Source organism: Parasteatoda tepidariorum, chromosome 8 (genome assembly GCF_982258835.1).
Source record: "Parasteatoda tepidariorum strain Cologne lab strain chromosome 8, Ptep-v5.0, whole genome shotgun sequence".
NCBI lineage: Eukaryota > Metazoa > Arthropoda > Arachnida > Araneae > Theridiidae > Parasteatoda > Parasteatoda tepidariorum.
In genome coordinates, this window is record NC_141762.1 from 62265902 (window position 1) to 62279910 (window position 14009).

The 14009-nt window shown below is 30.8% G+C and overlaps 1 protein-coding gene across 1 annotated transcript in view; it reads left to right on the forward strand.

Annotated features, from left to right (window-relative positions):
• The first annotated feature begins 222 nt into the window (after positions 1 to 222).
• The window catches only part of LOC107447884 (uncharacterized), an 82587-nt gene continuing 68800 nt past the window's right edge, over positions 223 to 14009 (forward strand). The window contains exons 1-3 of the mRNA XM_071181291.2: positions 223 to 511; positions 9800 to 9941; positions 10553 to 10695. Of these exons, the coding sequence (XP_071037392.2) occupies positions 258 to 511; positions 9800 to 9941; positions 10553 to 10695 (539 nt within the window). The 5' untranslated portion in view covers positions 223 to 257. The remainder of the gene's footprint in view (positions 512 to 9799; positions 9942 to 10552; positions 10696 to 14009) is intronic.

Here is a 14009-nt window from a genome sequence, read left to right on the forward strand (position 1 = left end):
TAGCAATTCTCGGGGGTTGGCGAGCGTTAGCGAGCAGGGGGCGGAGCCTCCTAGTTATTGTTAAAATATTAAAATCACTGATTTTGTTGACACTGAATTTTGAACTATTTATATTACTTCTTTTCATAAAATAAACTAAAATTTATATAAAATTCTTCTTGACATATCTTACTGAACTATTCATTATTAATTAATGCTTTGCATAATTCCAATTTAGATTCACCCCTTTTCTGCGGAAGCGGAGTAGAAAAGATAAAATGTCGTTTCAGAAATTCTCGTCAAAATTACTCCAAAATTCAATGATAACGGGCATTCCGAAGATTGTGTCTGCAAACAGCCTTCATTTGAAAGTATTGCGCACTTTGTTTTTCTTTGTTTGCATAGTTGGATTTGCTCTCCAGACTTGGGAGTTTATGCAACTCTATAGGCGATATGAAACTGTTGAGAGTGTTACAGTCAGAAACACTAATGAGTTTGAGCTACCGTCTTTCACCGTATGTAATGATTATGGGTAAGACAACCATTTATTCTAATTTAATTTCATAATTGCTAAAGAAAGAAATATCTTAATATAAAATATTACGGTACATAGTAAATTACATTTTAAAGTCAAATTAATTAATATCATCAAGCGCGAAATAACCACCATAAACGGGATTGCTAAGCGATTCCTTTTCCTCCCTACTCCTGAAGTAGTTTTTGAAAACCACCATCTTTCGTTAACAGCCGTCAACCACCATCTGTTATCGTCTGTAACGGGAAATCACTTTAATTATTAAGTATTGATATTACTACAACAGCTACAACTACAACAGCAATTGATATTACTTGTGCTTTTATGAATGATATTGCTCACTAACCATTGTTAATGAATTGATGCTTTTTCTAAACTTCCGGATTGTTTAATTCAAAGAAATGTTAATGATTTAATCATTGCAACATTCGAGCACCAGCCTGCGACGGGCTTCATGTTGTTTTTCCAAGGTTCAGTCACGATATGGAATAACCCTTTTTTTTGCGAGTAAATATGCTATTTTCAAAACTTTTGTGAATTTGTAACAGTTATACGTGATTGTTATCAGCAGTTGAGAGATTCTATAATAACAGGTTAGATAATAACAGCTTATTGTTTTAACAATTAAAAAGTCACTACAGCGTTGCATTATATAGGCTCATAAGAGTTTGCAAAAATTGAAAATTATGCATCGACTTACATAATTTTCATGCGGGTAGAAAAATTTTGCCTATTTTGCAATTTTTAAGTACCTATATCTGATAGCTTCTGAAATATGTAAGTTATTTGATCATTCTTAGGCCCAGATAATTCTTTACGCTAAAACGAAATATGTATTTTAAAATAATAACTTTGCATCAAATGTAAGGCACTTAAACTGTGGCATTTTCTTTATTTTCTTTGATAAAGCAACTTCAAATAACACTTCAGAGTTAAAAGAAGACTGTTGAAGATCTGTAACTTCATTAATCTAAAGCAGTTTTCTTCTAGGTCTACCTGCAATTAGAGTAGGGGAGAGTGGGGTCAATTGTAACAGGGTACGATTGTAACAGAGCAAAAATTCCGAGTGTCGGGTTCTAGATTTGGTTCCTAGGTGGAGCATAAAATGTATTTAATAAATCTACATGTACACCTCTGCTGGTAACCATTTTTATGTACTTTTGAAAGAGTTACATCACAAAAGATATTTTCAAGCTACGTAAGTACTTTTTTTGGTATTAGATTATTATATTGTAGCAAAGTAATTTTGTTTAAACAGATAAAAATTATTAACCGAATATGTAAGTGGACACCTTAATTAACATTTCAATAAAAAAGAATTAGTTTTGTTAATTAACTAGCAATAATTTTAACAAATGAAGCTGAAATGGCGTCTTGGGGATGATTGTAACAATAAGTAAAGGGACGATTGTTACAGCTGAAAATAAATATTCTTATGTTTACAAACCATTACTTAACTCTTTAAGAACTACCAATAGTTTCCTATATCATTTATATTATGTTGCACGTACATTATTTTATTTGTCACCTTTCGCAGCATAAATTAAAATTTTTAACCCCTTAAAGTTAAAAGTTTAACCCTTTAGGTCTCTGCTCATTATTATTTTTACTCCTAAAATATCACTACTATTTTGATCAGTAAAAAAATATACCACAACTATGATAATATGTATAATTAACTATGTTTTAGTTGAATTAATGAACTGTTACAATTGACTCCGTAAGTGGGGACAATTGTAACTAGTGCACGACTGTCAAAAATTGTTAATAACTAATATAATAACATTTAAAATAAGGTATTTATTTTTTTTTCTAGTAGAGGATAGTCTACTTTACTCGTCTGTCAATTAATAATAATAATATATTGGATTTTTTGTTAGTTAAAAATAGTGAAGTAAGAAATGTTACAATTGACCCCACTCTCCCCTACTATTGAATGATGAGTTTGAGTTTAAGATGGCTATACACAGAAAATGCAGGCGTTCTTTTCTGCCAGTCCTCTCCTAATGTACTTCATAACTGTGTGACTCTCTGTGTATGTTATGTATCCATAAATGCGTCAATCTCTGATACACTGATATCTGAATTCACTAATATCTTGAAAGAGCATGTTTTTAAAAGATTTTTTAGTCGATCTCTTATAAGTAGCAGTTGAATAAAAGTGCTCCAGGTCCCGCAGATTGTAAAGGCACGGTTCCCGTTAGAGCACTGAAGTCAAGCATCACTGGCTGAGGTCAGTAAGCGGGTGGGTGACCACTTTGATCTGCCTGTATAGGGACCGAAGGTGCGTGGTATCGGTCCCCATTAAACTGTTCTACCGTGAAATGCTCGACTACATGTGCAGGTCGTCGCGCTACCAAAGCAGGGGTTCTATTACCAACTCACCGAAATTTATTCCGCTCGGAAACGATTTTGGTCGAAAACTAGCTTTCATCGGATTGCCTATTTCGTAGAACCCACTTTTCCGTAATATGAGCATATCGAAATCCTGTGGCCCTATTACCAGCTTTACGGAATCTAATTCCGATCGAAATAAAGCTCGCTTGACGTCATAAATCCGTGAATGTCAGTTAGGCCGCATTACGAGCTCTTGATTCCGCTCGGAATTAAATTCCAGTGCGAAATAATTACGAATCCGATTGCATAAGGTTTAAGAGTTAGCGAAATCTAAATTCCGATAAGAGTTTGCTTATTTTAGCGATCAAAATGGCGCTGTATTCTGTCATACAACTAGCTATTGCTGAAGTGAGTGATCGAAACACTATTAAGAGAACGATCTATCGGCCCGAAAGATTTCAGGTCTTCCAATATCCCCACAACGAATTTAGAAGTCAATTTAGATTGACTAAAAACATTTGTGTCGAACTGATAGAAAAACTTCGGCCAGCGTTGGAGCCACTGACTTCAAGCAGAAATGCCTTCTCTGTAGAAACTAAAGTAAGTACATAATTTTATTTTTCTCTTTTATACAAGAAAATAAGTCTCTAGAATTTCTTAATTATCAGTTAAAACTAGTTTTTATTCAACTTAAAACTCAAGTTTATAAAATTTTGAAACATGTGATTTTACAGTGATATTTACGATTATTTTAATTAGCTTTTTTTTGCTTAGTTATTGTTCGATAATTTAAAATATATAAAGCTTTTTTATTAAAATCTGAAGCTTATTACAGTCATAATGCATGGGGATAAAATTCGCATGATTATATATGCTTTCAGCACTAGGTAAGCATTGGCGATTTTTTACAATGTAAGCAGATTGTAAAAAATCGCCAATGCTCCAAATGGAATTTGTACTAGCAAACTTAAAAATATATATGTGTGTAAATGTTTGCCTTGCCGTAAATCGCAAAACGGAAATCTTTCCAAAATTTTGAAGTGTTATATTTTAGTTTAACTCCTTATATATTTTCTCTTTTTTCTTTCCCAAAATTGCTTGCTATGAAAATAATTATAGACAACCTTGATTTTCGTTCTGGAATTTTATTCAAATTGTATTCAGTGCTAACTGCATTCTAATTGCATTGATTTTAAGTTATATAATAATAACTTTAATTATATAATTAAGATATAGTCTAAACTTTAAACTATTCCTGACTTATTTTATATTTAAGCATAGAGGTAGAATTTAAGACTTAGATGTACCATTTTAAACTTTGTATTAATTTCTTTATTTAGGTGAGTCTGGCTATCCACTTGAGCCATGGCTCATGACCCCTCGAGCAGGAGCATCATTGGTGGAAGAAAATTATTATTACAAACATTGACTCGGGAGGAACGTCATTGAAAGATGCAATGATTTATTGAAAGGAAGATTTAGACTCCTCTTAAAAGAAAGAGTGTTACACTATACACCAACAATTGCTGGCATGATTGTGAATGCCTGTGTAGTATTGCACAATATGTGAATGAGTGATGGGTATCATATTACATATGATACCTTTTCAGAAGATGACATGCTATTTAATACTGGCTTGCCAGCATGTGAGGGCAAAAACAGGAATTCGTGACAGAATTGTTACCATGATGGAATGAAAAAATTTCGCTTTTTTAAATAAAAATTTATAAATTAATTTTATATTTGCCTATTTATTAATTTTTTTACTTAACTGTGAACAAATTAGCAATGTTTCAATTAACTTATTTGTAAGCGATAGAAAAAACATAAGTATATCAACTATGTGATGATGCTTCAAGTTAGCAACAAATACGAAAATATAACAACTGCAGAATAAATTGTAACTAAAAAACCAAGAAAAATATACAAAAGTTTAGTAAATTACAGACACTGAGCACAAAAATACTGAGCCAATCGAAGTGGCAGCATTTTTTCCTTTGAGCCTTTGAGAACTGTACAAGAAAATTTGGTGAATTTTGGTTACATTAAAATACTTTATACCAAGTTTTTTTTTATTTGCATTTAGTAAACCATATAATTAAAAGATATCTAAATGTTAAAGGTTCCCAATACTATTAAAAATTATTGAATTTTAAGAACTCATTTATCTCTAATTTAATATGAATCCATATGATTCCTTTTAAATTTTAAGATTTTATTTTAAAGCTGTTTACGAACAAATGGAGCTTTCAGAATTATGTTATAAACTGTTGTGATGTATTAAAAAGCCTATCTATTAAATGTGATGTATTTGAAAAATGCCCTAAAATACTTAATTTTACTCGAGATTCCCATGCTACCAAAAGCTAACTGCGCCCATTATTCATAAAATATTAAACACACTGGTAATCACTTGGTAATGAAATATTTTACGATAAAAATTATCAAACTACTATACAGTTTAATTTTAAAATAAGTACTAATAAAACAAATGTTTAATTTTAAAATAAGTACTAATAAAACAAATGTTTAATTTTAAAATAAGTACTAATAAAAAAAATGCATAACAAACAAAAATTATCTAAAATTTTTATTTGACAACACTTTACATTGTCCTCGAAAGCTATGACTTTTCTCAGTTCAACATCATTCCTCTCTTCCGCTATCCGATTAGCCTCTTTCATCTGTTCAGCTGAATTTTAAAACTTTCTGTTCTAAGTATTGCAATTTTAGCTCGCATAGAAGAAAAGGAAAAGAAACATATCGTTGCCAGATTAATAAATTAGAATATAGTAATTTTCTAATTGGTCAAGGTTAGCCACGTCTCCACAAACTTCAATTTCACCGGAATCGTACGGAATGGCGAAATCGCCATTCGTACGATTCCGCTGAAACTGAAGTTTGTAAGCAGGACTAACTTTGACCAATTAGAAAACTTTTATAATTCTAATTTATTAATATGGCAACGTGTTGTTTCTTTTCTCTTCTTCTATGCGAGCTAAAATCGCATTAACTTAGAACAGAAAGCTTAAAAATTCATATTGTTCAGCTACTTTGTGTGGTTATTTGAGCGTGCGTCTCAGGGACTAATATAGGGGATAAGGACATGTAACTTCTCCGAGTTTTTTTTTTTTTTTTTTTTTTTACAACCGTCGTTGAACAGCCGACCCAATTTCATGGGTTTACGACTACTAATGTTCAACTCCGTAGCCTTGTAATTTTGAACAAATCCAGAAGACAAGGAAACTCCTGGATCAGTACCCCCAGAGGTATTGATTTGCTATGGGAACATGGAGAACTTTGAGACTCGACAGATTTAACGTGCATCAGTCACCATTTACTACACGGGGAGTCTTCGGCTGGCGAGGATCGAACCCACGACCTCTTGGATATGGGCCCAGCACCCTACCGACCAGGCTATCCCGGCCTTTCCCGGGGGGTTTTAGAAAAGCAACACGCTTTGACAGACTGGTTTTATGCACAAAAAGTGGCACTCGCATCTTTATATACATTTTTTTCTGATATCCCCGCCGTACCTAAGCATTGCGCGTAATCAGCGTTGATCATTAAAAAGCAATTTAACTTGAATTCTAAAATTTTTTGTTTCTAAAAACCAATATATTGCTCTGTATATTGCTTAAAGATGTCTATACATCACTCGAAATTTATTTGTTTTATTATTGAAGTTTTAAAGCCAGAAATCAGTCAGAATACGGCCAATTATATGCTATAGTTTCGGTTTTCAGAACTTGGGTTAATTAAAACCGAAGGAAGGATATTTGCTTATTCGACCATAGTTACTAGTTCGAAGCGTCTGGTTCTATTATAGGGTAAACTAACCAGTGAAGGAACACTTAAGCTTCGCTTGCCTTTTAAAAAATCATATTAATTTCAAAATTCGTAATTTTAGTTAAATGACAGTGTCAATATATTTGTTACTAATTGCAAATTATGTAAAAAAAATTGTAGAAAACTTACATAATATTGTTTTAAAGTTTTGGAGGTTCAAATAACAAGTAGTAAGAAGACCAAGTGAAGGAACAGCTCTTACCAGTGAATGAGCACCCAGTAAAGGAACACTTAATTTTGGTTATTTTTTAATGCTCTTTATGAATTTATAAGCCATACAAATATTTAAGAACAAGAACTTGAAATTATAACCTATAAATACTTAAAAATGTTATCTTTTTTTTGTAATCATGAATTGAAAATTAAAGTGCCAACATATTAACACATCCTGTTCATTCACTGGGAAATCTATGCCCAGTAAAGGAACATGCCTGTTCCCTCACTGGTTAGAAATTGTTTTTCGTATTTTTAACATACTTTGGATGCGGAACATCACTAAAGGTACAAGAAAATTAAAGTTTATCTTTTATTGTCATTAACTTAGAAAAAAAACCAGTAAAGGAACACTTGTTCCTTCACTGGTTTTTCATCGTTTGGTGATCCAGTGAATAAACACCCCCTTATCTCAGTACTTTATTATGCTATGATGCTTAAAAAAAATAAAACGTAACTTCAATAACTATATTTTGAATTCTCTTTTTCACAGTGAGAAAAATAATACTATTACATTCAATTAATTCCACTTCAGACATATAAATACAAACACTCACCCTATAATTTTTTCAAAGAAACAACGTGTTGCAGAGATAATAACAAATTCAAAAATTTTTCCAGAGAAGTCTATTTGACCAGGTAATCCAAAACATTGCTAGATGACTTCCTATTGTTTGACAGTAAGCTATTGTTACCAATCAATCTAAAGAAAAACTTTCAAATTCTTATTTTTAGTCAATATATATGAAATGTTCCTTCACTGGGTAGTGTTCCTTCACTGGTTGGTTTACCCTAGCTGAAGTATAGATGCTTAATTTAGCATTTTTTAATATTTAGATATATGATTTAACAGAACGAGTTCAAAACTAAAACCCTTTGAATTTTATTAGTTTACTATTTTTGTTTTAAAATCGTTATAATCAATGTGTTTATTCGTCTTTTGTTTTTAATCGTGAATATTTTTGCAAGGTAGTGCATGATTTTTTTCATTAATATTTTATACTTTATTATTTATTAATTTCTTAGCTCTTTGATGTGGAAGAGAAACCAGTATCCCTTTTATGTTTATTTTTTCTGGCGCTCTAATTACAAGAAGAATTACATTTTGGTATTTTTTAATTACTATAAACAGTCAAATAGTTCCTGAAAAGAATCTGTTTGGTTATCGGAATTATATTTGTACTAAATATAAAATCCAAAAAAAAGAGAAATTTTTTTCCCTTCATATTTGAAAATTAATCAATAAATGGTTTTGTAAATTAAGGAAATTTCAGTCGTAAATAACTGTTACTCTTAGATCTATATAGGGTAAACTAACCAGTGAAGGAACACTTAAGTTTCGCTTGCCTTTTAAAAAATCATATTAATTTCAAAATTCGTAATTTCAGTTAAATGACAGTGTCAACATATTTGTTACTAATTGCAAATTATGAAAAGAAATTGTAGAGAATTTACATAGTATTTTTTTTAAAGTTTTGGAGGTTCAAACAACAAGTAGTAAGAAGACCCAATGAAGGAACAGCTTTTACCAGTGAATGAACACCCAGTGAAGGAACACTTAATTTTGATTATTTTTTAATGCTTTTTATGAATTTATAAGCCATACAAATATTTAAGAACAAGCCTATTCTTGAAATTATAACATATAAATACTTGGAAAATGTAAACTTTTTTTTGTAATCATGAATTGAAAATTAAAGTGTCAATATATTAACACATACTGTTCATTCACTGGGAAATCTATGCCCAGTAAAGGAACATGCCTGTTCCCTCACTGGTTAGAAGTTGTTTTTCGTATTTTTAACATACTTTTGATGCGGAACATCACTAAAAGTACTAGTAAATTGAAGTTTATCTTTTATTTTCATTAACTTAGAAAAAAACCCAGTAAAGTAACACTCGTTCCTTCACTAGTTTTTCATCGTTTGGTGATCCAGTGAATAAACACCCCCTTATCTCAGTACTTTATTATGCTATGATGCTTTAAAAAAAATAAAACGTAACTTCAATAACTATATTTTGAATTCTCTTTTTCACAGTGAGAAAAATAAAACTATTACATGCAATTAATTCCACTTCAAACATATACATGCAAACACTCACCTTATAAATTTTTCAAAGAAACAAGGTGTTGCAGAGATAATAACAAATTCAAAATTTTTTCCAGAGAAGTCTATTTGACCAGGTAATCCAAAACATTGCTAGATGACTTCCTATTGTTTTGCAGTAAGCTATTGTTACCAATTAATCTAAGGAAAAACTTTCAAATTCTTATTTTTAACCAATATATATGAAATGTTCCTTCACTGGGTAGTGTTCCTTCACTGGTTGGTTTACCCTAACTGCAAGTAAGTATAAATTTGAAAAAGTATTGTTTGGAAGTGAGCCATGTTTGGAAGACTTAACCATTAAACGCAGAAAAATACACCGGTGTTTTATGCCGGTATTTCGTCAGCATAAATTATTAAAATGCTAAATATAATATATTTCTTTTATTTTGACCTAAATTAATACAAAATAATTTTAAAAAATATCATCACTTCGTTATTAATATTCATACAATTTAAAGTCATTGTTTGATATTTCATGCTGACCCGCATTCCTGTATTTATTATGCACAATGAATGTTTCTCTGAGAAAGACTGCAAATTAAGAACGTGCCCGGTTATTGGTTATTAACATTCCATACGTTTTGCTATTTAACTGTCTTAAATAGCTTGAAATTCTGCGAATTAAAAAAAAATTCTGTTTTTCGAAGGTAATATTTGATGAGTTTTTATACAGGCACTGCGATTGCTTTGAGATGCCAGTATTATTTCTATTGTTCCTCACTTTCCTGAATTCAAAAGAAAAAACTATAATAAATTATATTTGTTTGGTTTTCAGATTTAACTCAGCATCCATTTGTGGCGATGCAAGATTTATTGAAAGATGTCATTTATTGTCTGAAGTTCAGGAATACCGGAATTTATGTGAATGTTTTTCTCCAAGATATTGCAGAGATGGTGGACTGTCTGGCAATCGTTCTGTAAGTATCAAAACTTCAGTTTCAAAAGATACATGATATATTTTTTTAGAAACATAAATACCATTCCTTTTAACTTTATTCCAATTTTGCTTTATTTCAAAATAAACTTGAAATCCAGTTTCCGCAAATATTATAGCAGTTATATACACGTGGCAACTTAGAAGAGAAATACTCAAATGAATGATATACTGTTGAGAAAAAAAAAACTTTCGCTGCAAAATCCTTTACACCTATAGAAGTAAATTACAATTTAAAGCATAATAACAGTGAAATTCATGTAAATAATAATAAACCTTGTAGTTTTGAATGCTGAAAAAATAGATTTTAAAATATTATCAGCATCATTATCTAATCATATAAGCATTAACAGGATTTCGTGTTCTTATACCAGCAATTACAGGCGTCGAACGTCGCACCCTTCCTCAGGGGTTTACTTCTAAAATATTTCTTGATATTCCTAATTCTACGATATATTTTCATGGGTGCATTCTTCTGAAACATAGAGCTTGAAAACTGGTCGAAGAACTGTGTACTTAAGGATATTTACTTGAAATATTTTCAACATTTCCAATTATTTTGCGTCCTAATTCTTTCTCTTCTTTCTTTTTAAGTATCCTTCAAAGTCAGTATATGAAGAGCTGTATTCCATGGGTTTTGAAAACTTCACCCCGTTTCTCCAAGAAAAAAGCCATTTTCTTCCCTTCTGTGAATTATCTGTAACATTTACAGATTTTATTGAGGAAGAAAGATGCTGGTATATATTTTTGTTTTTTATAACCAAAATCCTTTTCTAAATATTAGACTGCTGCTAATTGTTGCGTCAAACATTAACTGCAAAGATTGTCTTTTCTGGGATAATATTCACCTTAAAGCCTACAAGATAAATAAAATCCTCTACTTTTTTCTTAATAGAATAGGTGTCTCAAGATTCTGCAATTCCCCTACTCTCCATAATTATCTCCTCTTTTTTACCATAGTTTCTGGGTAAAAAGCAAGATTATGGGAAAAACATGGCAACGGAGAGGGGAAAATTGTGAAGAATGGGGAAATCTCGTAAAAGTGAGACGCCTATTCTACTTACAAAGAGTATAATGCTTCTTAAAAATATTAAAATGCACTTAACATGTTTCGCATACACAAAACTCTCTTTGCATGAACGACACGTTGATAAGCGGTGAAGATAAAAGACGAGATTATGTTGAAAATGGATAGAAATAAAGTAATAGAAAAGAAACCATTTTGTCCTTAAAAATTTAAAAAAGAATAGAATATTGCAAACTGTAGTTTATTAACCCTCAGCGTACAGCTCAGTTTTTATACTTACTGGTCCTGAAATACTGGGAAATTTTTTTTTTAATATTTCTTTATCTACACATGTTACAATTAGTATCTTCATCAGTTGTTTTAAAATAATACAAGAATTTTAATAGCTTTTGTGTTTCCAAAAACTATATAATATGGCACCTGTTATTTCTGCGGGAAGTTTCCATAAATGAAAAAAATAGTGCGTGGAGTCCCTCCGCGCGGAAGAAGTTAAATTTCGTAACCTGCGACGTTAATTGTAGAAGAATCAGCAGTCGTAGAAGGATCACTAGTTCTATTCAACGACTCTTTTTCCTGCTCCGCTCGCTTCCACGCTCTATAATAACGGTAGTATTGTACATTTTTCCCTCGTTCCCCTCGTGGACCTCTTGAGCCAGTGGAAGTGCTTGTGGTTGCTTCATCGTCTCGCTATGGAAAATGTATTTGTATTAATAATGTATGTGAATGTGTCATAATGTAATTTCAAAAGGGAAAACCTAACAATCAATTGAAATACACAAGAGACGTACCTTGACATAACCTTAAATCCGTCGCATTGCCCGTGGGATTGTTTTCACTCATTTTTTACAATTGTTATCCACTAAATTTGAAAATAAAAAATACTATCCTATTAAATTCGCGATCGCAACGCTCGAGTACGCCGTCTAGCGGGAGCCTGTAAGTATCAGACATTAATTTATCAGGTTTTCATTTAGTTCCATCCAAATCATTGACAGAATCAGACGCCATTTTTAGCAGCAAATAAGAAACAAAATTTCCCTAAGGAAAAGACCGAAAAACTTGAAAAAAAATCTCCAGAATATTAGTAAATCTTTCAGGAACAGCTGAACACGCCAAACATTTGAAGAAAAATTCCTCAATAATTTTTAATTTCCATTATCAACAAACTTGCAACTGATGACTTCCGATTTCGGATACTGTTACAGATGTGTGTATTAAGGTAAAATGCATTTCTTCTGTCTTCAATTCATTACGAATTAAAGTGAAGTCAACATTGCTTTCGTCATTCCAGTGAATAAATATGAATTCAGAACATACAGAATTGTAATAGATATACCATATTCTTCTTCGTTATAGAATAGTATATATTTCTGTATCCATATAATTCGGAAAACAACAATAAAAAATTATCCAAGTTACTTGAAATAGTGCCATTTGTGCTGATTCTTAATTCATTTTAATCGTTTTCTTGGTAAGTATTTTTTAGTTTTGAAAGAATAAGTTCAACTAGAATTCAGCTATTCTGTTCTTAGCTACATATTCAAATTAATATCAATTATAAAATTTTGCTGTGTAGTATGTTATCTAAAAGTAATGAAGGGATAAACTATGTATCTATTATTTGAGAATAAAGTTTTCAAGCAAGGAACTTATCATTTTGGAATTCTCCGGGAATTATAAATCAGGTCAGTGCAATGATTTTTACAATAAAAAATTTGCTTGTAAATATTTTTTTTCATTTGATGATGGTTCTCTACAGAATGGTTTTTTACGTCTGATTAAGAACTATAAGAATAATAAAAAAAGAAACAATATGAAAGTTTTTATTTCAATGTAAAGAATTCTTAAAATCGTTTTTTTATCCTAAGAATTCTTTATTTTCCGTTTTTTAGTTTATAATTTTTTGATAAAAATTGTTCTCAAAATACTTTTTTTGAAAAATTGAATGGTATAACATTATGTGTTTATGTATACTTCTTGTATATTCCAATTTTTGAAGTAATATGATTCCGAAAAGTATAGAATAATAATTCGGTACTTACTTATTAACGCCACCGCCGCTACAGATTTGGCGGTTTTTAAGTGCCGCTAATCTACACTTAAAATTTTTGCGACAATTCATAAAATAAAACACTTTATTTAAAATCAAAATAGTCAATCGGATTTTGGTGGAAAATGAGCCGATATAGAGTTTAGCATAGATTCAAAACAATCATATCGCCATATAAACTCTGATAAATAAGATTCCAAATGAAATAACATTTCCAAAACGTACGTTTACCAAGATAAAGTTTTATGTTGTGGGAATTGGTACATTTTCGTTTTTTCGGTAAAATATTTTCCTCCTGAAAAAATAAAATTGCATCTTGTTTTGTTTTCGGCAAATCCCAAAGACGAATTTTCGTAGCACTAAAAATGGCGACAAAAAAGAATTGTTTTTTTTTTGTTTTTGTTTCGTCAGCATTCTTTATTTTACGTTTCTTAGTTTCTAAATAATGATTTTTATTGAAACTTGAAATTTTTTGATAAAAATTGTTGTCAAAAAACTTTGTTTACGAAATTAAATTTCATAAAATTATGAGGCCTATGTATACTTTTTTTTCATTTTAATTTTTGAAGTAATATGATTTTTAAAACTATAGAATGTAAAGTTTAAATGGGCCTTTCATGTTATATCATTAAATTTAGTAATACTATTTCTCGGGCATTAGGTTTTAACTCTTATAAGAATATACATATTTTTTTCTGTTAATGTACAAATATTTTTCCAATGTGTTTTGGATATTCCTTCTCTAATAAAAAGAGATACCATTTTGTTTTCGTTTGCATAAGAAAGAATATCAAGCATTTTTCTTTTTTAAATTTAATTAGCCACAATAAAGAAGGAACGTTGCAATGCTACGTGCTACATTAACGACGTCTCTAGAGTAACTGAATGACTGTTCATATAGAAATCGCAGGTATTAGTCTCATACAACAACGCCCCCTATAGTTCGTTGCGATCGCGAATTATATGTGCATCAA